The sequence below is a fragment of the Passer domesticus genome, chromosome 1 (assembly GCF_036417665.1).
Source record: "Passer domesticus isolate bPasDom1 chromosome 1, bPasDom1.hap1, whole genome shotgun sequence".
Lineage (NCBI taxonomy): Eukaryota > Metazoa > Chordata > Aves > Passeriformes > Passeridae > Passer > Passer domesticus.
Genome location: NC_087474.1, coordinates 138,783,480 through 138,811,172, shown reverse-complemented (window position 1 = coordinate 138,811,172; position 27,693 = coordinate 138,783,480). Strand labels below are relative to the sequence as shown.

Here is a 27,693-nt window from a genome sequence, read left to right as displayed (position 1 = left end):
CTATTGACAAGTATTGTTGGGGAAGAGAAGAAGGGGAAGGAAAAGCTTGCTTGATTTTCTGATATGTATTACCATGAGTAATTTTAGAGAAGACACAAGAACAAGACAGAAAATTTTTCAAAGAACGTGTAGATAAATTTGACACAGGTGATACCTTTCCTTCATGTAATGGGTAGTCATGCTGCTTAGCAGCTACTTTCATTTCTCTCCAAGACCAAGGCTCTATTAAAATCTTTTATGCCAGATGAAAAAAGTAGCAATAGTTACAAAAGCATTTCAAGTTGTGTATCGGCTGGAAAACTATTTCTACTTTTCATTATTATGTTACATAAAACACCGATGCAAAAAAGAGTGATGATAGACTGAAGCATCTCCTCAGAAATGCAGCCTACAAGAAGGAAACAATAGACTAATTAAATCACTATGGATAGTCTACTGTTGATACAGGACAATCAGAAGGCATGCACGGTTTCTCTGGAAATTGTTGACCCATGGATTCAGATTCAACACTTGGGCAAATGCACAACAGTAGTTGAATGTACACCAAAAAAAATGCTATGGAAGGGAAAGAAAAGAAAAAACCAGAACACCATCACCTTTGCTACTACTTACAAAAAGCCCTCAGCCAATTTCTAGTTTGAAATGTGTCATGCCTACAGTGACATTTGTCCATGTTAATGCTGTTTGAAGACCTGCAAGGGCATTAATGGTGGTGCTGACAATTCCTGTTTATCTCCATAGGCCTGGTGGCAGCTAACAATTTTCACTGCAAAGAAAGGAGTCAGCAATGTTGTCATCTTGGATCTGTTTGCTTGGACTATGCTTGCTACATAGCAAGAAAACCACTCTTGAGTGGGAAGGCTCTTCCTGCTAGAAACATTACATTACATCACTGAGTATCAAGTAAAAGAGAGACTGAACATAAAATGAGAAACATGGATCAATGGTACATCTGCAGGACACTTTCTACAGAAAACAGAAAGCAGTAAGTATAGGTGGAGTAGGGTGGAAAGGATCCGACTTTGCTTCCCTGAACTAAAGACTTTTTGCTTGGTTCAAAAATATTAGATCATGTCACATGAGCTCTTTGCAGGGGCATCCAGCTTGTCCCAGTCTACAAGGACACGTTCCCTGTTTTCTTGTAGGAAAGAAATGGAGACTGTCAGAGACAGCCGAAGTGCACTCCAACTTCCACCCATGGCTCAAAGCTGAGCACAGGAAAAGAAAGAAGGAAAACAAGGTGTTACTGTTGGTGAAGTCTACAGGTAGTTTCTGTCTTTTTGGATTCAGTTTTACCACAGAATCACAGAACTGTTAGCCTTGGAAAGGATCTCAGGAGATCATCCAGTCCAACCCCTCTGCCAAGGCAGGGTAACCTATAGCAAACTACAAAGGAATGTGTCCATGCGGGATTTGAATCTCCAGGGAGGGACACTCTACAACCTCTCTGGGCAGCCTGTGCCAGTGCTCTGCTTCCCTCAGTATCAAGAAGTTCTTCCTCCTGTTGAGGTGTTCCAGTTTATGGCCACTGCTCCTTGTCCTGTCACTGGGCAGCACTGAACAGACCCTGGCACTGTCATCTTGGCACCTGCCTTTGAGGTATGAGAAGGGATCTCATCAACCTATAGATGATGAAATTCCTTCTCAGGCAGCCCCCCCAGTCTCTCCTCAGATGCTCCAGACCCCCATCACCCATCACCTCTGCTGACCCTCTCCAGCAGCTCCTTGTCTTTCTTGTGCTGAGGAGCCCAGAACTGGACACAGCTCTCAGATGTGGCTTCACTAGGGCCAGAGAGGCAGGACCACCTCCCTTGTCCTGCTGGCCACACTTTTCCTGATGCACCCCAGGATACCACTGGCACTCCTGGCCACGGGGGCACTGCTGGCTCATGGGTCAGCTTGTCACCCACCAAAACACCCTGGTCCTTCTCTGCAGAGCTGGATCAACCCCCAGCCTGTGCTGGTACTTGGGATTATTCCTCCCCAGGAGCAGAATCCCACACTTCCTTTGTGGAATCCTGGGTTAATAAGATCTGAAGCCAGATCTTGTGTAGTCTTTTTCACTTCAAAAGCAGGTCTGAATTTTGAATCTTCCATATTAGAAACAGCCAGACACCACAGAGGGATGGGAAAAAACTACACTAGATCATTCCTCATATAACTATTTATTGTCTACCTATTTCCTTTTCTGAAGCTTACAAAGTCATCAGTATCTGAAGACATGACAGAATGGGATGCTGACTGAAAGCACATTTTTGTGGAGATCAGAATAGCCCTTAGACAGTCCTGGGAACTGAAGGAAATCACCGATTCACTAATATATTTTTTTCAAATGAAATATTAAATTTCTCCTCCAACAGGTCTACATCAAGGAGGTCCAATTAAGCCTCTGATCACCCTGGGATGTCAAATGTCCCAAAAGAGGACTCCCAAAACACAGGACATCATTCAGGTATGAATGATGATGGGCCTGGATTTGCCTAGCAACACAGTCAGATGTCTGCAGAAAAGAAAAACAAAAATCCATCTGAAAAATTTCACGTGTTCCTTACAGGTAACACAGGCAAGGCACCAGAAGAAGGGCTCATCCTTTGAAAGTACACAAATGATATATAAGCATCAAGACATAGTAAAAAAAAAAAAAAAAGTACAATAACAAACATGTAGGCAACACACTGGGAAAATAAATGGGATTTCCACAACAGCTCAGCAAATACAACAATAAGGAAATGTCTTTTCCAGAACTACCATAAAATCCTGCATTTAGCTTTTAACATTTGGAGTCTCCAAGCAAGTCTAGAAGATACTCCTCAAAGAGACTTTTAAGACAAATTATTAAGGCAGTTTCACTGACACTTTTTTGGAAAAAGTTTGAGCTAGCTGCATGTCTCTAATGAGTGTTTAAGTCTGAGAACTCAGGATGTTGTATTTAAGAATTTCTTTATTCATTATATGGATGCAATTTCCTCAGAGAAAACTCACATTTTTGGCAGTATCTAGCTTTCTAAGTGCAAAAGAACAACAACAAAAGAGGAATGGACACCATGTTTATGTGAACCTGACTGCATATAAGAGAAAACAAGAACACTGCTGCTATGTTTTCTTACAGAGTGCTAAATTAGTATAATGTCATGGGAGAACTAAGCCTTCTCTAATCCTTATTTCTAAACTCCAGGGAGATCTACACAGAAGTCAGAGGGAATGGAGAGAGCCAGCAGAGAGAAAATGTTGCAGTTTAACGATGCAACTCAGGAGTAAGAGAAAAGAGCAGAAAGTTAATACTTAAAACCCGGCCCACAGGGGTGCCCAGTGCTTTTTGTAGATAGCAAAGCACTCACAATATTCACTGGAAGTATCACCTCCAGCTTATAAAGCAAAACTGCACAGATTTCCCTCAAATAATTGCATTACTTCTTACACTTTTCAAAATCAATTTGTGACATGTTGTCTCACCTGAACCTGACCCAGAAGAATAATCATCATCATCAATTGGATAGACGCCTGATGCTTCTTCAACAGAGCTGTTGTCAAGGTATAAATCTTTATCAGAGGTCAAATCTGCTCTCTGGAAAACAGATAAGAGGGAATGGTTAAAAAGATACCAGTTCTCCATCACAGCAATCTTTTCATCTTCAGTTCTATTTTTTAAGTTGATGGTGGCACACTGAAGTTTGTACTTTCAGTTTATGCCACGCATTCATCTAAGTTGTTAAAGAAATATGTGAAAATTACAGCAGTGCAAAAAAAAAAAAAAAAAAATCCAAGGCTGCACAATGAAAACCACACTTCATCTCATTAAATGCATGAATGAATAAACAGGATTTGCAAATATACTCTGCAGAGCTTCTATAACAAGAAGCAGATCCCAGGACTAAAGCCCTCTTTCAGGATCTCAAATATACAAATCTATAGGCTGCCACATGAAGTCTGTCAATTTGATCTCAAACAAGAAGGAACAACAGCATGTATCAAAAACTATCTCAGAGTTTAATCAACCCAAACCTCACTAAACTCTCTAGTAGTAGTTAGAATGAATGACTACAAATGTTTCTAAGACAGTGCTACTGATTAAAGATTATGACATTTCCAACCAGATCAAACAGCATCATGCTCCAATACCTAAATGAACACATCTCTCCTAAAATTTAACTGCATCTTCAACAGGGTAAAAATCAGGTTTCTTGTGGCTATCACCATATTTCTACATCCACAGGTATTTCCCCACTAAAAAGAGATTCTGTTAAAATTAGCTCAAAATATAACAAGGTATCAGACACCTTTTAAATTGAAAATTCAGGCTTAGAAAGAATAAGAACTGTGTTCCTCCACCTCAGCTTGTGCTTTCTTAACAGAGAATAAACTTTCTTGGGAGAGCCAGATATTTTGGATGGCTGAGAGGTACCTGCCACAATTACTCCTATTACTTTAACCAGCACTTCTGTCAATGCCTATTTGTCATGAATTTTGAAGAAAATAAGACAGTTATAAATGGAACTTCAAGTAAAAAAACCCAAAATAATAAAATGCTATACTAATATTCAGTATCTCATATAAGCACTCAATTCTGCTCCTCGTGAGTCCCAAAGTTTTCCCATTTACTTATTACTGCATGGCACTGACTGTCCCTTTTATTCCACCCAACATTTACTGTAACTTTTCCTAAAGGAGTACCAAACTGTGACTGGGGTACCTCCTGTATGCAAAGACTCATATCTGGCTTTACAAGGTAACTTCTTCCCCAGAGGTCTTCCCCAGACATCTAAAATTATTGTTGAAAACATTAATGGGGTTTTTTTTACAATTTTTTTATGGCAACAGATTCCTGTTTAAAGCTTCTTCACGGCAAAACAGCTCTTCAGTCTGATCTACAATAAAAAATATTCTTTATGAAAAGCAGAATGGCCATCCTGATTATTAGTGTGTTTCAGAGTAAAAGATCTTTGCATGGGGGATACCTATCACTTCTCTGAACAGCTCTAAACTAAAACAGCATTACTCCTGCAGTTTGCCTCTACAAAGGAAAAGAAAACCCACATGATTCTTGGTCAAAGTCTACTCCTCCTATGACCACTCATACATGGGGGATATATAGGGGAGAAAAAAGTGCCCTTATTAAGATAAGCTTACAAAGACCTGCTCTGATTCTGCTTCTGTTAGTTCACATGGTCTGCCTGGAACTGGCTGCAGTCCAAAGCAGAAATTCAAGATGATTTCTGGTCACTGTCAAACAATTTCTTTACAAAATTAAACAAATTTAATTCCTTTAAAAGATGTCTCCAAGGGAAGTCATGAAGTACCTTAGTAGGTGTATAGGTGGTATTGTAATTAAGACACAGCTGAGACTGCTTCCGTATAGGAAAACAACTCCCTGTCACAGGACAAATATCCTGCTCTTGATCCAGCTGCCACAATGGACCAAGCCACTTCACCCTATTTTGCTTTCAGACACAATCGTGGTACAAAACAGACCACTCCTCAATATTAAGCAGGAAAAAACAAAACTTTTTCTAAAAGCACATGCAGGTGGTTGGCTGTGAGTATAGAAAAGGCATATGATATTCAAAAGGTATCAGAGGCAGTGAATATTACCCAATGCTAAGCTGGGGAAAAAAAATAGTATCTACATGCAGGAATTTCCCAACAAAGGAAGCTGCTTTTGATAAGAGGTGAGAAACAGCTTGAGTTTGCAAAAGGTAGTCTTCATGAAAACAGAAGCATCACACAACCATGCCCAGAATTTTTAGTGTTCAGTAAAAATATGAACTTAACAATAAATTTATTCCCTAGACCATTTCCAACTTCTGACTGTACCAGAAGCAAGCTATATCAGGAGGATTCAAAAAACAAACACCCACTTCTCCTTCCCCACTCAAAACAACCACCCTGCTTTCTTACTCTTCCCAGCCTCAGAGAACCCAGAAAAGACCGAAATGACTTGTGACAGTTCTTCTAACAACTCAGTTTCTGTAAGACAGATGAGCAGCTAACCCAACCCAGCCCAAGCTGCAAGTGCCTGGTCAGCCAGGCTCCCCACCATCATATTCGCTCCCTTTCTTTCAATGAATTATGTCTCTTTGGCTACCAAAAGCTTTCTTTTCTCACTATGTCAAGATGTTCTCAGGATTTAAACCAGCCGAACAGAGGGAACAGAAATGGAAAAGAAGCCTGGGCAGCTTTCAGCAGGAATTTGAGTATCTGTTGTATTTTATTCTGAGGATGCAAAGAATACAATGTGAAACATTATTTAATATCTAGTACTGTGGATGGCACAACTCCATCAGAATGAGCAAACTATGGCCCACAGTCTTCTAGAACCAGCACAATATTTACTACTGGGAGAAATACATGGTACAGTGAATTGCAAATGCATTCAGATCAGCCATCAAGCTCCACTTGAGGAAGATGCTTTGCAGCGTCTCTGACCAAAGCCCCTTGTCTCAGTTCAGCCTGTTTCAGTACAAATTATTCTTGTCTGGTGGAACTCGGGCAGTACACATGCATACTCTCAAATCAAAGGCAAAGGAAGCATATTCCAGCTTAAAAATCTACAAGCATCTGCACAGATAAATGCATTCACTGCTCTGTCTTTGCAAGCTGGCCAGTACACTCGGGGTAGAAGCACCCCCCTCTACACCCACAGCCTGCACCTTTTATCCCAGTTGCTCAGAAACACACAGATGCCTTAGGCCACTTTGAATAAAAACTGCCTTAAGGCTCAGAATAAAAAGAAAAGCCCAACAGTTAACAAAAACCCCCACAGCCATTAAAATAATTCTGTGAAGATTAAGCATAGAAAAATGAGAGAAAATAGTGAAAATAAAATAATATGTTATGGTTTAAGTCAGTACCAAGCACTGAAGCCATGCTTTACAATTCTACATTAAGCTATGTTAAAATAAACTTGATTTAGTATTTGCTCTAGAAATGTTTTCTCACTTTCTCATTTGTCAGCTGGGAATCCATGGGGGTCCATGGACTATTTCCAGGATGTTCACAAAAGACAAGTTGGAAAAACAAATCTGTTGTCAGTAGGCTTGGACACAGAAAGGTCTGTACCAGCATTTCAATATATTTAGGAGGAAAATTTTAAAAAGTTAGCAAATTATAGTTCCATAAAACTATTACAAAGACCAAATATTTCAGTGACTATTTCCTGTGGCTAACAATTGAAATGAGAGTACTCATGTCACTTTTATGTAACAGCCTTATTTTCAGACCTATTAAAACGGCGGGAACACCAGGCAAGGATGTCTCTGCTATCAGCCCTTTAATCTGGCCCTGAAGCCACAAAACTGCTCGTTACCTTTTGACAGAGATTGCATTCTCGTCTATCTTTGTTACCCCACTTACATTTTTATTCCAAGAATATAATGCTGCAAAATCCTGTGACCTAAATACTTCACATGCTACATTCCAATGATCACTGATTCCTGCCTGGTTATTGGCTACATTGGCATAAATCTAAATCTCATGGAAGTAGTGTAGATTAGCACCCATCTAGTATTAGATGAAAGATATTTCCAAACCATTAATATGTTGAATTTGAAATCTCAATGTCTTTATTTTACTGTATTTTAGATTTACAGTAATTTTTAATTTAATAAACTGGGATCATCGAGGACATATTAAAAAAAAAACCAAAAACAAAAACCAAAAAAAACCCAAAAAAATCACCCAAACCTCTCATTTTGACACTGAGAGTGGAAACAAAGCAAAAAAAACCTCTTTTTCCTGTCCTGTCTCATCATCTCATAAAAGATATAAATCATCCATCAAAACTACAATGACAAAAAATTGAAAACAATCATCAGACAATGGGAGGTTTGGGAATGGATAGTATATTTTGTTTGAAAAAATACAAAGTGCCTTGTCATAGCCATTCCCTTTTCCAGTGCTGCTGTTACCGCCAGTCCTCCCATTCCATGGGGGTGGTTTAGGAGTAAGACATTAAACACTTTTATGCCATGTGGATGAAGCCAAGGAAGCTGGTGTGAGCAGCAATGAAGGAGTAATGTCTACCATGGCTGTCACAGCTGTTGAAACTCAGACACTGGAGCAATGAGTAGCTGACACGTGGAAGGAAACACTTTATTATTTACAGATTAACTCAAATTTTTGTTCTCTTTCTTTGGATATATGCATGGGGCAGAGAATTTGAGGTTTGCAGCTGGGTTACTAATGATTCTTTGCCTCCCTCTTTCCCCAGATGGGATTCTTTTAGATGTAAGCCATTTAGTATGCAGAGAACCAGAGACTAATATTTTAAGAGTGATGTTGTATTACAAATATCTAAGCCAGAAGTCTCTGAAAAATTGCAAGCATTACAGCTGTTGATTAGGCAAAGTTCTTCCATGTAAGAAAAAGAAAACAGATTTTCTCTTGTATTAACACACAGTGCAGTTTCATATATGCCTATATAAAAGCATGCTCAGCTGGTGAGCCTGAGTTCACTAGAGTGCTGTACACTACACGTGTGAAAGCTAACTACATGAATGCATTCATCCAAAGCCTGAGACACATTGCAGAGGTTCCCACTGAAGGCTGGAGAAAAGGCAGGTGTGTGAAGAAGCTGTATTTCCCTCTAGGCTTCCTGCAAAAGGAACTGTCATCTGCCACGCAACAGGATCTCAGCACTGCTGACCTTGAAGCTGGCAGGTGTATTCCTATCACTGCTTGCCCATTCTTTGCTTTCCTTCTCACACTAGGAAAGGTGAAACTGTCCCATTAAGAGTTTTTGTTAACCTTGTCCAGGAATGAGAGGCATGACTTTAAACAAAAAAAACAAAAACAAAACCCAAACAAACAAAAAAATAACTCACAAAAAACCCCCACCAGACCCCCCCCCAAAAAAAAAGAAAGAAAAAGAAGCACAAAACTTCAAAATCGGATTTTCACCTCAAAACACCACGTTCTTCCAGAGAAACATGCCAACCAGAAGAGCATCCACTTCCACTTCTCATTGTGTTACTGGTTCTCAGAGATGAGCCTCTCCTGGCTCCTTCAGTCTGCAATTTCCTATGCTGCCCACATGTATCCAGCTACACAGATGTAATTTTGATGGAGGATTTTGTGTTACAAGGTACGTTTACCACTAATTGTATTCATACAGATGCCTGCCTTGCCTTTCACTGATATGGCTGGCCACAGCAGAAAAGGAGAGAAGTAATCCCCATTGTTTCCTTCCAAGGTGACACTGCCCACTTTTAAGGACTCACAGGACAAAGTCTTCCCAGCAAACCCCACCTCAGGTGCACTGTGCCAACCACAGTGGAGCCTTCAGTGGAAGTGCTGGTGGGACGTACAGTTGCAGGATTTTCTGGGAAGTAAGATACTAATAATTGGTGACATTCTTTAAGCACAATACTCTTAGGACTCCCAACTTTCTTCCTTGGAGGAACCATCCTGCTTGCACAATGCTGGTATTAGTGGAGCAGGTACTGGCTGCAGGAGAGCTGACCTGCACCTCAGTCTGGGTAATCACAGCCAAAATATTCTTTCCATAACGACAGGCCCCAGACTGAATTTTACAAGTTTGAAAGCAAGGATTTTATAAAAAAGACAGTATCTGTATTGCTCATTTCCCCCAACAGTTACCATCTCCCAATTTTACCTCAAAATGTCTTTAAATCCTTGGCAATCCTTGTGCCTATCTGCACGCCCTGTGTGAAACCTTGCAATGGGAACTGCCTGGATTTGCAAAAGCCACCCTCTCCTCCATTGCTGCCTTTGGCCTATTAAATAACAAGGCTTGACTGCCCTGACTCATTCTGGAGAGCTCATTTCCACAGGTATTTTTAAAATCTTAGAGGACATTTGCTGTTCTTCCCCAGGTAGGAGTGGAAGAGCACACTGGGTTTGTAGGGTGTCCCTGCTGGTGCAGTGTTCTCCTCTAGCACTGGTGTTGGTGCCCACAGTGGCACTGCCATCCTGTGTGGTGCACAGCAGAGCCACTACTACGGCTGGAGCACCTGCCAGAAAGATTATTCACGCTCCTTGTACCTCATATGTAACTTCCTGATCCTGCACAAAACTACAGCCTTAGGCCTCCATTCTCTCACGACAGATAAAGAAAAGGTTTGACCGTTCATGGCTGTTGAGGAAAGGCAGAAAGCCCAAAATAAACACAAGTACTGCAAACTGCTTCTACTACTGCTAGTGTGCAACAATGCAGAAGTCTACCAGAAGAGCTGATTTACAGAGATTGCCTCATGTCAGAGCCAAGAGTCTAAATATGCTGGCTTTTAGGATGCACACAATCTGTTACGCCAGACTAATTACCAAAACAGAGGCGTGTTTGACAGGGATGGCATTAATAAAAAACTCTTACTGGTGTCAGGAATTTCAGCAGTCTATGTCATGGCTCGCACTGAAAAAAAACCACACCACATCCAAGGAGACACCAACAAGCCACCACCACGTCAGCTACTGTTCACTTAAGGCCATACACTGAAGAAATTACAGTGCTGCAGTTGATAGGTTTGAGTTCACACTCTTCACAAAGGCACAGAAACTCATGTGCCTGTTTTCTAACAGTCATCTGTGCCTTTAGAAATATTCCCTAATGTGCAATTACATGCCGTATGGTACACAGTGTGGCAACAGAACTTAAAATGGCAACAGGAAATCTTGTTTAACCTTACATGTTTTTCTTCCCATTATAAAGACTCACCAATCTGTGCAGTGGGTCTTTGGCCTGCTTACATATTTGGAGCTAAAATCTGTCCTATCTTAAGGAGAAAGATAAATGTCCTCTGAAGTTCTGGACTGTTTGTGATAAATTCCAATGGGAAAAGCCTCTCTTTCCATTTACTTTCACAGTGTCTGATTTCCAGCTGTGTGTGATTTATCTGCTAGATGCACAATGAGACCAAACTTTAATCCTCACCCAGAAATAGTCTTGCCCCTGGTGGGACAGAGGTTGCTGTATGAAGATGGAGGAAGGAGATGGGCACGAATAGCAGCAAGACAAGGTGGAGCTTTCTGTCCTTACTCGAGTACCAACAGCATCATCTGTGATGAAGGACAGATCAAACTTCCTCCATGGTCTACACATCAGTTGCCCTACTGCCTAGGCTATTAAATTAGGCTCAAGCTTATGAGCAGTGTTAAAGGACTGCTAGCTGAACGAGACCATAGTTACACCACTCCAAAGATATATTCACCATCTACCCTGAGAAAACTACCAGTATCTTCATTCAGTTATAAAAACTTTCTTCAAAAACCAACCTTTACCTCTGTGGATCTTTGCCACCACTATAGTACACTGAAGAGCAGCTCTGCACAGATTACAACCTCTGCACAGGTTACGACCAAGAAACCTTCCTAATTCCATGACCACATAAAACTTACTCCAACTTCAAAATGGTTACTTAGAAATTACAGAGGGGCCCGCCAAATCTGATGTCAACAGTCAGAGTCTGATGTCTGAGTCAAACAGTACTTCTGTGCTGGTTCTTTGACCCCCCAGCTTGATGTTCTCTAACTCCACACCATATGGTCTTTTCTTGTATGTGAAATCCAGAAATGAATGCTGCAGTTGTCTCCTTCACCTTGAAAACCTTAAGACTGCTTAACAGTCAATTAGAGTACACGTGAACTCCATTTTCCATGTAGAAGAAGCAGCTTAGTATCCAAGTTTCTCTGGGTATCCCCAAATTACAAGATTCAAAGCCCTTCCAAGCTTTCATGCCAAGCCATCAATCGGTGCAAAGAACAGTTTATTCTTCAACTCTGCCTCTGATGTAGGCACAATGCAACAGGGAAACTATTTTAAAGGGGCTACAGCTGGATCAGCTTCCAAAGTGCTACTCCAGATTGAAATATTAAAGGGCAATATACAGGCAAAACAGCATCAGAAGCCAGCAGTGTGCATCACAGATTGATTAATCTCAATTAGCACAGCAATTTCCTGCACATTTTCCAAGAAGCATCCACTGGTTTCCCTAAAAATAGAATCAAAATCACCATGCAAATTGTTGTCACAGCTCAAAATGCTAATCAGTTTTTTAAGGACACATCAGCCCATGTGCAGGCAGGTTAAATTTAAGGCACGGCTAAGACTGAAAAGCTAAATGCACTGCTTTGAAAATGCTGAATGCAGAGGTCAGCCTGTCTTTGAATCACCAGTCACAAGTCTGACAGTAACAGCAGAAGCAGGTAGCTTTTGGAGTAGAGGTCGTAACTGCAAGTACCTGCCCCAGTCAGTGCTTTCAAGTCTAATGCACACTGGCTCTTCCACACACACCTCCTCTCTCCTTTCATGCTTTACTGATCCTTTTTGCTAATCAATCAGAAGAACTAACACTTACATTTTCCTCCCTCCTCTTGAGAGTGTGGATGAATGATTGAAGCTGCCAGGGTAACCTCTTTGGCATGCATGCCAATAACTCCCCACCTAATAGCCTTTCCTCTGCCTCACTGCCCTGGCCCACTGGTGATTACTGCAATCCCTTGAAGTGGTCAAATTGCAGGGCAGACCCCATGGAAACCTATTTGGAATTGTTCTAGTTCATACCAAAGAATAATGTTTTTAATACAGATTGTTCTTTTTAAAGCCCTACAAAAGCAGCTGTAATCAATCGTAGTGGGAGCACTGCAAACCTCCACCAGGTTTCGGAAGCCCCATATTGATTCCTTTCCAGTCCACTGATTTCAGCAAAATAACCCCACGTGAGGAGCTGAGAGTCAACTAACATGTAATCACTTAAATTAAGATCTCTCTGCCATTGGTAGCAAGAACTAGCAATAAACTGTCTCATTCCTTCTGCATAAATAGGAAAGTTATATATAAAACAACTATATTATTATGGTTACATTAATTAAATACTGCTAGCAAATGTCTTGTACAGCAACTGAAATTTGTCAGAGATGAGGAGGAATCAGACTTCACAGTTCAAGGAGTAAGCATTTTCAGTTCTGTAATGCATAATCTGTTATTCAACAGGGCCCTACTCAGTGAACAACAAGGTCTGCGAATACCTCAGTGCACACTCCTGTTTGTCACCTGCAGCCATCAGCACTCCTGGTCACATCCCACCAAAGCTGCCCACAAGCAGAAAAATGACTGCTGGTAGATCTACAATCTGCTTGATGTTTCTAAAATTGTGTGCAGTTGTAGCAATTAGCTGCAGGAACTTCCTCCCACAAACACATGCAACCTATTTCAGAAGGTTAACTCCACTAACTTAAGAGAAATCCTGGATTCTCCAGAACAGAGAGGAATGCTGGTGGTAGCACTTTTATATCCCAGGCTCTCCAGATTCTTAGTTAAGGAAACTAAAGCTCAAAATAAACTCTGTGTATGCTTAAATGGAATGCCTTTGTACCAGGTCTCTCAGTTTCACTGCAACAGAATATGGAGACTGGGCACTCAACACAAACAATTAATCACTCTACAAACAAATATACAAAAACCATCCAAATCATCATCTTTGTATTACTTCGGGTGCTAGCAGAGAAGATAATCTGCTCGAAAGTGGTACTGTATAATGATGCAAAATGCAAACTGAACTGCAGATCAATGTGAATTTTGCATTAGCCAGACCATGCTCGATATGCTGTCTTCTTTCTCCAGTCCAGGAAAACAATCACTTTATTTATTCAGGTAACTACTTCCATCTTGTTTGGTGGAGGCTGGAAGCACAGAGGTAGAGGATTAGCTTGTCCTAAGTCAAAAGCATTGGTAAATTCAAAACTTGGTTAAATTAGGCCACAGTCTCTGCTGGCAGATGGAAAAATGGTATCACTGCTACTCCTTCCACTGGTATAGACTTCTCAGACACCAACAGCAAACACAGCATTGAGACACCGGGTACGTTCATGTGAGATACCTCTTTGTATTCCAGATCCCCAAACAGAAAGACAACAAAGATGATTTTATTGCTATTTCCAGGTGTCAACTCATCTCACTGGTTTCCAAGATTAAATTGTTGGATTCAGAACTCTGATCCCATCTTACTTAACTGAATTTTTGCTACAAAGGCTTGTTTTTCATATCCTCTTTGATGCCTACAAAGATAAGAAATGCGTTTACTTCACACAGGATAAAACATCATTCTAATAACTTCCACTATAAAAGCAGTTGAGTGAAATCAGAGATGGGGTGGCTTGTACAAGGTACGCTGTTTCAGAAGCAGTCTTCTGTCTGGTATGGTGCCCTTCAGGCACGACTCCCCTCCTTCCACCAGCAGGGAGAAGGAACCGGCACAGCACCGGCACAAACCCCCCTGGCTCCCCAGCCACAGACGGCAGACAGGTTGTGCTGGGGGGAACACAGCATCCTGCCAGCAATGCCAGACAGACTCCTAGCCAGCTGGGGCTGAGGCAAGAAGGAAGGATTGACTGTCTCTCCTACCCTCCCTCTGTCTTTGACTTTCCTGCCGGCTCTCTGGGGCTTGCAGTGCAGCATCAGACTGGACAAGGGAACCATGGGGACAATTTCTTCTGAAGACATACACAGCCCAGAGCTGTGTTAGAAACTAGATGGATACACTGAGCAGAACCACTGAAAGAGAACTTTAACTGTATAGTTAGGAATGTCTCCCCACACGGTTGCCCATATCAACTGCACAGCAAGACAAACCAAGGCAGAGCCTCGGTGAGGCAGTCTGCTGGGAGCCTCCACACTGCACTTCCACACTGTAACAATGAACAAGCATTCTTATTCCTGAGAAGAACCAGCAAACGTGTCTGCTCTTAAAAAAACTCACTAATGTATATGGACATTGGGAGCATCAGGCTGAAACTGAGCTATAAAAGGTACACTGAAATAAAAGGGTTACTCCACAAGCAGGGGAAGGGCTGACACCAGATTTCCAACACAGGCTCCCCCTTCCTCTTTTTCTTCCCTTGTGCTACTGCCTCCCTATGAGTTGTGCACATGGCAGAACATGGATTTAAAAATTCTGAAGATATAGGAATTTCTCAAAACTAAAGTTTCAACTGGAATTACATAAGGGACCATTTTCAAAGAGCACATAACTGTTTTGGTTTAAAGCATGGTTAAGAAAGATGTTGATTTAATTGAAGTTTTATTGATAAAAATCTCTCCCAGTTCTCATGAGCAACTACTTTTAATGGAACTGAAATAAGCTTTATATTGATTACCTTCAGCTGGTGTTTTAAAAATAATGCTATATATAAAATGAGGACCAAAAGAATTAATACATTTGTAATGAAGGTAAGGATAAATTTTTACTGTATTTGACAAATCTAGTTCCCTTGATTCAATGGAAAACAAGCCAAGTAAGTTGTTTGACAGCATTTTTAACAGTCAAAGATCTGACTGAAGAGTAAAATACAACAAAGACTCTGTAATGGTATTAAGTATCTTCTAACAAAGAAGAATTCTATCTTTCTTTCTAGCATTCATACTTTAAATCAAGAGTTCTGCTGGAGGGAACAAAGATATCTGTATTTCTATAGCCAAATCTCAAATCTTCGTATATCTGTCCCAGCACCATCAATACAAGGTTAGCACCACTCTACAATCTTTACTGCCTTATCAACAGTCTACAGCTTTTAAAAATCTATATGCCTACAAAACCTCCGGGAGCTGTTACACATTGAGGATTTCACAGCATTATTGACCTGGGCAGCCTCTTTATCCTCAGTAAGTTATTTTAAGCAACTTTCTGCCAGCAAGCAAGTCTCTTTGTTAGGCTTTGTCTGTACGATTGCTAAAGCACAGCTTACAATACAACACAAAACAGGGAGCAACTAAGCAGAAACCAGAGTGAGGTCTGTCAAATTCTCTTTTTATTTATTTTTTTCCTCCACTTGCCTGTTATGCTTCTAATACCCTACAGATCACTGGCCTGCTGCCAGGAATTCTTCCATGCACCTGAGCCACATCCTAAAGGGGGCAATGTGAATGCACAGCAGACAAAAAAGACTGAATCCATGTGGTTGTGGGACCATGCTCTCTAACTTGCACACTTTCTTTTGCCTTCCTTGTATATATATGTATACAGTGGAGAAACAGAACCTGGCAAGTGTATTTACTTACTCAGTAAGTAAATACATCACCTGGCTGGGGGGCTGAGGAAGAGAACAATAAAGAGAGGTAAATTTCTCATACTTGGAACTCAAACCCTGAGCACTCTGCTCAATTCTTAAATCCCTTATCAGATAAAGGTCTCCAGCCTGAGGATCAGAATTCTTTGGCATGGTAGGAAAAGCAAATATCAACCTGATACATATCGGCATACATCAAAAAGCAATCTCATGGTCTTCTGCAGGCTCATGCCCGGAGGTATCAACAGAGAAGGCCAGTGCTAGCACAGCAGTCTTCCTTGGATGTAACTTATGAACAGCCACAGTCGAGCAGTCAAATCTATGCTGCTTCTAGTTTTCTACCGACAAAAGTATTTATGAGGCGATGCTGTTTGAGGGAGCAGCTCTTGCTTGTACTTTTACTCTGAAGCTTTGTATCTTGAAAGCTTCTGTGCCCAGCAACTCGTACTATCCCTTGGTGTCATCACAACTACTAGGACCTAACTTGTTTTAATCCAAGGGCACATCATAAAATCTACTAACCTGACAGGCACAGAGAAGATTTAGATGTGATACCAATTTCTGTATCACACTTGATGACTAGACTCTCAGCTGAGGACCAAGATACAAAGTGGAAGCTGCCCAGGGAGAAGGGTAAAAGAAAGAGATTTAAACTTTAATCCACGAAATCTTTGCTAGTGTTTTTTTTTATTTCTGGGTATTAGATCAACTTTCCTGTTTCCTTGTTAAACCTGTACCTTGTGGAGAGAATGGAAAGAATGGATGTGTTATAAGTTATGAATTCTGTAATGCTTGCAAGTACCATAAAAACAGCTTTTAACCAATGTCCTATGGAAGCAAGTAATTCAGCACTGACATCTTTCTGCTACTTAACATGGTTAAAGGTTGGCAAAAATAGCAGACAAAATGAATAAGTAACCTGTCAATCTTGTGTTATTGTAGATAAAGTGCAGATGTATTCCAATTATCTGCACCTTAGTTCTGCTTCAAGAATACAGCACATAATCTGCTCCATATAGCTGTCAATCAAATGGACAAATTCCCTTCAGTTTTCATTGCAGATACATCTAAAGCAATTGCACTTTGCAAGGGTATCCCACGATTAATAACAAAACTTTAATTCAAATCACACATTTTTCTCTGCAAGCAATAAAAAAGGTAGCTACGCTGATGGCATTAGAAAGCTTCTTAGTTCCTGTTTCTGCTTGCTGCAGGAAAAGGGTCACTCAGCACTTAGAAATGGAAGAAAATAAAAGGGGTTTCATCAGTCTAAGTGTTATGGATGTCAGCTGCTTAACAGACCTGACCTTGCACAAACCTGCTCACCTCCCTGGATCCTATGAGCTTAAAAAAAAATCCAAGGACAAAGAGGGAAGGTGTAAAAACTCTGCTTAGGGAGACCATACAGCAAGACATTCAGACCACTCCAAGAAATGCAGAATAGTTTTGTAACATTACTAGTACAAACTTGCATATGTACATCTAAGAAAACAGAGGTCAAGAACTGCATTTCAAATTACAGCAATGCAACATGAAACAACCTTTAAACAGAAGCATCTATACAGCTAGAAGTACAGAATGCTCATGTAATGTTATTTTAGTATAAAACATACAGGAATGATCAAGAACAAACCTCTCCTCAAAGGGTAGGGCAAGAAGTGTGTAAATCAGATTTCCTTATAAACATACATGAGCAAATTAGATCAAGAAGTTATCGATAAATACAGTTCTTCAAACAACACAAATGGAAGCAGCTTTTTATGGCAAGCTGAGGAAGAACATAAGGAGGCAATTGCCACAAGTCACATCATGGAAGGCAGCATCTGATTATTTGCTTTGACAAGACAGAAAAGATGAGAAAAACTCTCTTATGTCTTTCTCAGGGACAACAACTGAAGAAGGACAGATGATGACCAAGCATCATTTGAGAACTGAGAATGTGAAGATCATTTCTGCTGAAAATTAAAGTCATGTCACTTCATTCAACTTCATAATGATATGATAAACAAGGACCCTAGGCAGAGGAACAGAATAGCTATTATTATTTGATAAAGGAGAGTCATCAACCCATTTAATTTAAGAAACATGAGTCTGTACTGGACACATCCCACATAAAGTAATAATACTTGTCCAGCGAAATACATAGCCACACTTCACATGCAGAAAAAATTGTCTTATCAAGATATGCTGACACCTCCTGAGTTTGCTGTGCTGAAACTGCTCACCTCACAGCCTGACAGAGCACGGGCCCCACTGGAGAGCAATGGCCCAGCCCAGCTCCTGACAGGGACTGTCCTTCCCCCACTAATTACATGTGCACACACACAGGCCCACGCAGCAATCCCCTGGGAAGCCTCTAATGGGCTGGGAGAGCCGATTACCACTGGCTTACAGCTCAGATGTGTGCAACTGAAAGGCTTAACAAGCCTCCATTTCATTCTTTTTAAGTTAGTTTGAAGGAGGGAAAATGAATGGTTATGAAGAACATCACCAAAAAAGTGACATAAAACACAGTGCAAAGTGGTGGGACAATGCCTCAGGTCTCACTTTCTGGAATGAGCTCTGTGTCAGAAGCCTCAATGCCTCCCAGAAAGGCAGGACTTGCTCTTTATTTTCTCCCCAAACACCACGTCCTTCGTGAGGTGGTTTACAATTTCAAAAAGAAAGACCAAGCCATGCTCTGCAGGTCTAATATTATCAAAATCTGCTTTGGAGGTCCCTCCCTTTTCTATGGCAGGCCACGAGGCAGAAAGGAGAGGAAAAGGTCCATCCCACCTGACCCCTGCCCACAGCAGCTACGGGCCACACCACAGTAACACTTCTGCTCCTCACACGCACCATCTCAGCAGCCACCGGATCCAGGCAGGCAGCAAACGGCACCGGGAGCCAAAGCCGTCCCTTTGGGCAAGCTGCAGCCTGCTCTTACACAAAATTTCAGCAGCATTTTCTTCATTACTCTCCCAGCAGGGCCAGTTTTAAGTGGCACAACATTTGCATTCAGAGAGAAAAAAAAAATTGTTTTGTCATCAGAAAGCTGTGGAGAGATTTCCAGCAAGCTATCTTCAGGCACGTGCCCACTGGACACTAATCTGTCCCCAGTCGCTTTGTGGCAGCTCCAACGCAAGCCCAGCAAGGCACTGGCCAGCCACTGGGACTGGCTTTTTTGAAACCCCATTTTGAGAGGATAGGAGAGGGCTGTGTTGTTCCCCTCTCTGTATTCATTACTCTCTGTGCCACATTTCAGAGATAAAAAAAAATTGAAAGCACTTGGGTTGGGAACAGCCAAAAGCAGTCCTTTGGCACTTCCTGAAAAAAGGATAAAAGTGGCACTTAAAGATCCAACCACAAAACCTCAGTACATACAGATCACATATAGAGGGAGCAACAGTACTGAATTTTTTTGTATGTTCCCTTTTAAAATCAATATATGAGATTTAAATAAAGGTATAATTTAGAATATCTCACCTCATTGCTCTATCTTACAATATTTTAGGAAACTAACTTAATATCCACTATTGATGTATAAACAAGACATATAGTATCCTATATATCTTGGGATATCCCATTATCAGTTTATAATCAGCCGTATCATCTATAAATTAAAGTTCATGTCAGTGAAAGAGTCACTAAAAGGAGCGAGCTTCTCCCTGACTTTCAAGCCTCTCCTACTGAATCACGCAGCTGAAGGTTCCATTTTGCTGGAGAAGGCTGTCATTCATGACATTATGCAGCACTGAAGGAGCCAAACAGATTAAATGGACATCTGCATTTCCAATCTGCTATAAAAGTGGTTTAATACCAAGCAGTGTTTAAACAGTAAAACTGTCTGCAATTTCTGCTCTATAATCTGTGAGTAATCAATCAGTCTCAATGCTGAGCTTCCATTACTGCTTCTCTGCAAGTAGATGGAAAAATTTCCAGGGCACATACTTCTTATTTATACCCCAACACTAAAGAGGAATTAAACACAGATTCAGTCTGCATTCACAGTGATCCTGGCACACATCAAGTCTCAGGCTTGTATTTTCAAAGCAAAGCACAGAAAGTACCGTGAAACATCCAGTTATGGCAGCTATTTGGCATTTTACTTCCCCTCTGAATGCACCATTGCAATAAATACCCTGAGGACTTGCCAAAACGAAACAGAGTAACCCATCAGAGCCCTCATCCTCCTACTCTCTGAAACCTCAGCACCTCAGAAGAGAGGTGCTCAGCGAGAGCACAGGATGCAGCTGTGGTCCCATGACACCAATGGAGCCTGGCTGCTTCCAGCTTGGGAAGCCATCCCAAGCAACAGCATCAAACTCAACATCTTTCTCAGACTTGTTGCTTGATATTGTAATGACTGTGGGATTAAGACTGTCATGCTGGGGATTCAAAGGCTTACTTCTTTTAACAATGCAATCTGTGTTGACACATTTTGCTTATCATGTAAGTGTCCCTTGCTCTAGGAAGCAGACACTATGCAGAAAAGCTATGCAGATCAGCAGCTGATGTCCCTGCTCAAGAAAACTGAAGGTGCTTCCATTTAAGCAGAGGAAGACCAAGAAGGAGACATGGGCACTCTGACCCAGGCTGGAGTGAGGCCAGAGCTAAAGACAGGTAGTTCCCAGAGGCTCAGTGTACCTTGTGACAGGGTCACACCCGGATTACACTGCTGCCTCAGCTGGATGTGAGCAGGCCCAGGCCATCCCTCTTACGCAGGAGATGGCTTCCAGAGTGGATTAATGCTCAGCCTTTCCACGTTCCTTAATTCTACTGTGCACAGGTTGTTGCAGCTCTCTCTGACAAGGTACATAAAGCATGACTAACATCACCACCTGTTCACCCCTTTGATACCAAAAAGGTGACACCTTCACGACTGCCCCAATGCCAGGCTTCATGTGACAGAGACCCTTGCTTTTACTGAAGAGGTCATGCAGGTTGTCCCACAAACACACTAGGTTGCACCATTCAATTAATGTGGCAAAAGTGAAACAGTTCTTCCTAACAGGGGTATCAGTGGTTGAATTCACATGTCTCAGCTGACAGCTACTTTAAAAGCACCCCCTGCCCCATGAACTTATTAATTAATAAATTCTGAGAGTATAGCAAGTGTCCAGCATGCTGGGCTGGACCAGGAGCTCAGAAGATGGGCACTGCTCCTCACTCAGCTCTGCTGCTGCCTGCAGCCACCAAACCTCAGTGGTGTCTCCTACATGGGATGGGGGTTTCAACCAGCCTCACAGAAAGTTCCACAGCCTGAAACATAACATAAGCCTTGGATGAAACCTAATGTATTTTTCCAATGTTATCTGCATCTACTCCTACTCACTGTGTCCCTCTGCTTGGCACAGGGAGACAAAGGATCAAAGCAAGTCCTTGAAGAGTCACATACACATGCCTTTCCCTCTCAATATCTATGTACAATTAGGTTTATTCACTACAGATAGAGTTCACTTGAAATTTTGAATCCACTGGCCTCACGATGGTTTATCCAGTTCAGAGCTTTGGCATTCTCAGATGAGACTGAGGAGGCAGAGAGACAAAGTCACTCGGTATTTTAAGCACCTGATTTTACCTCTATGCAGAGCAGCTATATTTAAGACCAAAAGGTTCTTTTACACATCAATGGAGAGAGGCATACTCCAGCAGGGTGCTCACAGTCCTGATTTTATGTTTTAATTCAGACTCCTCAGCTAACAGTTGAACAGTCTTTCCAACACATGGTAAGCAAGGGAATCAAACTGACTGAAATAGCATGTATGACAGCAGGTTCCAGTAGGTCTGAGTGAGTTTTGGAATAATGGTAGAGAGGCACATTACAAAACCAGCAGATTATCTGCATCTTCCAAGGGAACAATTGCTGTGACAGCAGCACATTTACAAGACTCTGAAAAAACCTCAGTATCTCAGAGCTGCCATGAGATGTGCTGAAGAAAAACCCAAACCCTATGACTCGGGGCTCCAGACACATACTTGTGCAACTGATGGTTTCAATAAGTGACCTCTGTTCATTTGCAATGACACAGTATAACCCAACCAAGTAGGTGACTTGTCCCAGGGCTGGAACAGCAAGTACTCATTTCTCTGGACAGTTTATAAGGAAGGGGGAAAACAGCAACCACAGCATAATTCCTGACTGCAGAGCTCTTTCAGCTAGAAGCAGCTGTATTTCTCTGGCCATGTACAACAGCAGCTATTCCAGCTATATAAGCACCTGGATGTCACTGTCATGAAATTAAATGTGCAGACTTGGCTGTATAGAAAACCGATTCTGCTGGATAATTAGCAAGGCATAACATGCCAAAAAATTCTTCCAGGTAAACTTTTTACCTTTCCCTCTGCTTCTTATAGTCACTTGTTGACAGATATGAAAATTATGTTGTTCCACACTTGGAGAACTATAACTCTCCAGTTCTTAATTTTACCCTGTACAGTCATGAAATCAATAGTAACACAGATCCCTTCTAAATGCCATCCAGCGTGTAGAGGAGAATGCACACTGAAAATAATGCTTTAGAAACAAGATTTTTCATGTGCCACTTCAAGGAAAGGAAACCGAAGGAGTAGCTGCATTGTGATACAGTCATTGAAATCCTCAAGACACACGACTATTCAGATTTGTGCTATCCCAGAAGAATGCAATGGTTTGTAAAACCTGCAGACTGTGTATTTTACTGTACTGTCTCATGCACAATGAGAATGAAGTATAATCTACTAAGGCTTAAAATTAAACATCCTTTATCTATCATGCCATGGGACAGAAACCAGTCAAACCAGTTTAAAATTCACAGTTCTATGTTAAAGAGCCTTGTACACCTATCAGTTACAGAATAGCAGAAAAGTTGACCTAAAGCCAACATCTAAAAGGGAATTGTGATTGTGTTAAAAAGTGCTTGAAGTTTTTTGTAATTATGCACAGCTATTCTATCCACAGACAATAAGAACTTACCCCCTCAGTGTAAGACAGCACTCCAGTTCCTACTCCTGTGCCACCTTCTTCACATTAGACCCAGGCTATTGATAAATGCCCACACAGTACGAAAACCCCCTAAGGATACCTGCATATAATGCATTTACAAACAATGGTGTCCTGGTCAGCACAGATGAAATTACCTTACAGTGGTTTAGAAAAGCTTCCAAAAGGGACAAACTGTCCTAATGTAATAGAAGGCTGTGGGAACAAACAAGGCAAGAACAAAACAAGACAATTACACAAAAGCAACTTCCCAACAAATGTCTGAGAGGCAATCACAGGATACTGGTGTGCTTCCTGGCCCCAAGCTGAAGTACCATTGCTGTTCATCAGCAATAGGGAAAAAGGAAAAAAGAAAAAGCACAAACAAGAGAATTTAAAATCCATTCCTAGAGAGCCCAAATTGCCCACAGGGCCAGGCCTGAAGTGGGGCATTCAGCTTCAGAGACACCTACTTTTAGGCAGGTATTTGTATTGAGCTCTGTGTGCAAAATCCTATTTTAATCACTGGAAATCTTGTAGCTGCGGCCAAGGGAGTCCTGTTGAGCTTCCTAAACACAGGCACCTAGCACAGCTTGAGATGCCTCAGGCACACTGCCCTGTTCCCAGTTCCTGGACAAGTGCCTCCCGCAGGTCCCATCACACCTTCCAGGACTAGACCATGCAAACCTCCCAGTGGCAGAAGCTATCTCAAGTGTCACAAGAAGGTTAAGATTATTTGTCTTCTGTGACACATGCTGGGAGGGCTGGATTAGCAGGCAGAAGGAGGAGGCTCTCTCTGAACTGGGGACTGGACTATGGAATACAAGACAAAAGACCTGAATGAAGCTGTGCAGATGTCTGAAACACTTCTGGAATGCTCAGCTTTGCAACATAAACAAAGTTCAGCTTATCAATGTTCAGTGGCAGGACCCCAGCACTGTAAGCCAAGCTTTGGAGAGCCAAATCCCCACCTGCTCCTCACAGCAGCAGCAGCAATCCACCTAAACTTCTGCATGCCCTGTGTTCAAGATGATTACACAGGATACAAGACCTACGCTTAGAAATTTTTCTCCCCCATTGTGGTGGTTCTTTTAACTGAAATTCTAAACCTTCAAAGCTAATTTAAATAACCTATTGCTTCAGGAAGTGAAAAGAACACTAATGTCTTTGTAACACAAATCTATTAGACAATTTCTTTAACAACTAGAAAACCAAGAAACCAAATCTTCGCCCTCCACCCGACAACTTCAATTTGCTTAAACTGGTTATCCTTGCTTCTGTGAGATTCTGCAGGAGAGCCCTGAAAATCTGCAATAGCTCCTGCACCAGTGAAGGGACACATCTGAGCTCTCCCAATGGAGCTTTTCTAGAGATCATTAAGGTCTCTTCATCCCCTGTTGCATCCAACACATCCATGTCAGAGGCTGTGGGAGTGCAGGCTGCAGCTTCTTGCAGAAGGAACAATCCTGCTCCCCTTTGCCATAATGAAAAATATGTTAGGAAAGATTTGAAGGCTGCAATCCCGAACAGGATCTTATATAAAATGAGCAGCTGAAGACAGCACAGTGAAGCCTGTATTAAAACACAGGCAGATCTTCTACTTCCAGAGTTTCCCATTGTACAGATCATCAGCCATACTTATATCAGCAAAAAATCTCAGTGAACATCTCGTACTTTCTTCAAGGCCAGAAAGACAGGTCCAGGCAGAATTTGCCCAGACTGTTACTGATGTTTCTGTCTTGGCTGGATTAAGCCAGAAACTGGCCAGACAGGGGAGTCGATAGTAGCTCTCCCTTCCTCATCAAGGTGGTGATGAAAGCTCCAAATAAGGCTTCCAAAATAAATCCTACTACGACATTTTTAGGGCGTAGGCACACCCCAAAACCGCACAAACCAACAAGAGGGCTTTTGTTCTCTTGACTGAAATCCAAGCATTTCAGAGCACTCCACTAAAGACCAACCAGAAAGGCTACCTATTTCCTTCCTTCCCAGGCTCTCAGAAACACTAGCAATGGTATTTTTCTTCAACCATAAATCAGGCTGTCTACTAACACACTGCACCATGGTATGTAGGATTTAATTTGTCCAGGCAGTCAGAAAAAAACAAAAAAGACTGTATAGCATACCTCATTCATTTCTATTAAAAAATAGGTATTTTGTTTTATTGCAGTAATTCCAAAGGGGATAAAAGGACAATTGCATATAAAAAAAAAACCAACAAACAAACAAAAAAAAACCCCAAAAAAACAAAACCAAAAACCTGTATACACACAAAGGAAACACATTCAAAACCCCATTCACAAAGACCAGCTATCACCAGAAAAGGACAAGTCCCAGATTTTAATTCCTTGATAGGCTTGAATTCTGTGATTAAATTAAACATATGAGCAATTAACTTTTGTGCAAGTATCACATCAGCTTTACTGCATATACAATTAGGAAGCCTGGACAGCTTCCTACAGAACAGCCATTCCCACAGGGGCTTTTAATTTCTTTTCAATACAAGTACCTCTTGTGATGAACAAAAAACAATACACAAACTCCTCACAACAGCCTGAGGATCACAGCACAGGCTGAGGCACGGGGGAAGGAACAGAGGAATTTTAAAAAATCTTTATTTAGAAATTTAGAAAACTTGCTATACTTGTAAATTTCATTGATTTTCCCATGAAGTGTGGTTGCTGCAGTAACAGTCCCAGGTATCCAAAAGTCGTAAGCAAGCTGCTTGCTCCATGTTCTGTCCTTTATAGGCAGAAAACACATTCCAAGTTTAAACTTGCTCAATGAACTCTGTTATCTGGGCCTAAAATTTTTCCTGTGCAAACCAAGACATCACCTAAATGTTTCTACTGTTTTAAAATACACAGGCAAGTTATGCTTGTTTGTGTCTTTCTGATATTGCCTTGAACCAGCAACATTAAATCAAATGTCTCTTACATAAGGAAGGAATGAGCATTATTTGCAAAATTGATCCAGTGTAAGTACTACACATAAATTTAGATTTAGTTATTTGGGGTAACTTTCTTAAACAGCAAAGTCTTAAGGCTGCTTCTGGCAACGGGAAAAAAAAACCAACACCTTCATTTTGTTGGAACTATTGACTGAGAGATGTCCCCTCTTCAGCACCTGTAATGAAACCCTCTGTGCTGGTTTTGGCTGGATAGAATGTGTTTTCCTCACAGTGGTTAGTATGGGACTGTGTTTTGAGTTTGTGCTGAACTCAGGGCTGACAATATGGCTATAAAGATTTAACAATCTCGTTTTTGTTATTGCTGAGCAGGGCTTAAACACAGAGCCAAGGCCTTTTCTGCTTTTTGCACTGCCACAGTGACAGGGGCCTGGGGTTATACAGGAGGGGACACAGCCAGGACAGGTGACCTAAACTGACCAAAGAGCTGCTCCACAACACGACATCAGGCTCAGTAAATAAAGGGGGGAGAAGGAGGAAAAGGGAAATGTTTGGAATTACGGCATTTGTCTTCCGAAGTCACCATCACACCTGATGGGGCCCTGCTCTCCTGGGCATGGCTGTCCATGGGAAGTAGTGAATTAATTCCTTGATTAGCTTTGCTTGTGTGCACAGCTTTTGTTTCCCTATTAAACTGTCATCATTCCAAGCCACGAGTTTTCCAGCTTTTACCCTTCAGCTTCTCTCCCTGATCTCACTTGGTGGTTGGCTGCTGGATGGGGTTAAACCCTGACACTCCACCTTGTGTGTGCTGAATCCAAAGCATAGATAATATTACGGCCCTTGGAGAGGAAGCCTTAAATTATAGGAACTTGTTCCTGACAACCACTGACCAGAGGAAAAAAAAAGGAAAGTTCAGGCTTTAGCACATTCTTCTAAGGTTATGGGTTGTGAAAACACTGAAGCCAAACCTGAAGGATTTTTTTTTCCTTCAGAAATAATTAAATCACATTAGAAAGAAAAATAGAGCAGAGGTAGCATACAAACCTATCTTTTATATCAGACACTAATGGAAAAGGATACAAAACCAAATAAGTTTAGGAAAACATTAACCTTAATTATACTGTGAAAATCCATAGCTGGTAAAACAATCATCCACATCTAATACCTACTTATTATGTGCCTTAAGTAAAACTGAGTACCTAGCTCAAGAGAACCCCTGCTTAAAAATTAAACATAAATAAACTGAAGCACAATAAGCCTCCACATTTTAAAGGCAGTGCTCTTAAGAACAGTCATGAAACAGTAGTACCACAGCATCTCATCTGAGGTTGTGTTTAGAAAGAGATGCCATAAGAGGAACAAATTTATTAGAAGAGAATACAGCAATTCCTGCCAAGCTGCTTGATAGAAACCAGGCACCTATATAACCTAATCTGAACAACTTCCCATTACCAATACCACTTCCTAAAAGGAAGGCATTAAGGTTGAAGGGCTCTCACAGCAGCTACCACAATTCACTACGCAAAGCAATCTAGCAGAATTCCTTTTCTAAAAAGTAAAATGGTCATCCTGAGATGTCTTTCCAAATCAGAATTATTTAATGCTTCTTAACAGAGAAGGACTTGTAGCATGCTATAGAATTTGCAAGTAATTTAGTTGTTTACTTTTTACAGGCACTCAAATGGGACTTGTTATCCAGCCCTCCTCCTTCTACCTTAGCTCTTGGTCATGCTGAAGGCAACAGTGCTGTCACTTATGGTTTAGATAAAGAGACCTCAGTGCTCACTCAGTGCTGTGGCGAGAAATACTCTTGACACAGCGTGGATCT

General features: G+C 41.3%; 1 protein-coding gene and 1 long non-coding RNA gene across 2 annotated transcripts in view; one reads left to right on the top strand and one right to left on the bottom strand.

The window, feature by feature from the left end:
- The window catches only part of SDC2 (syndecan 2), a 60,166-nt gene that overhangs the window by 8,708 nt on the left and 23,765 nt on the right, over positions 1–27,693 (bottom strand). The window contains exon 2 of the mRNA XM_064392356.1: positions 3,454–3,565. Coding sequence (XP_064248426.1) covers positions 3,454–3,565 — 112 coding nt within the window. The remainder of the gene's footprint in view (positions 1–3,453; positions 3,566–27,693) is intronic.
- Positions 1,549–3,457, top strand: LOC135282522 (uncharacterized). The gene is made up of 3 exons (XR_010348653.1): positions 1,549–2,075; positions 2,361–2,452; positions 3,176–3,457. It is a non-coding gene; the product is annotated as an uncharacterized LOC135282522 (long non-coding RNA).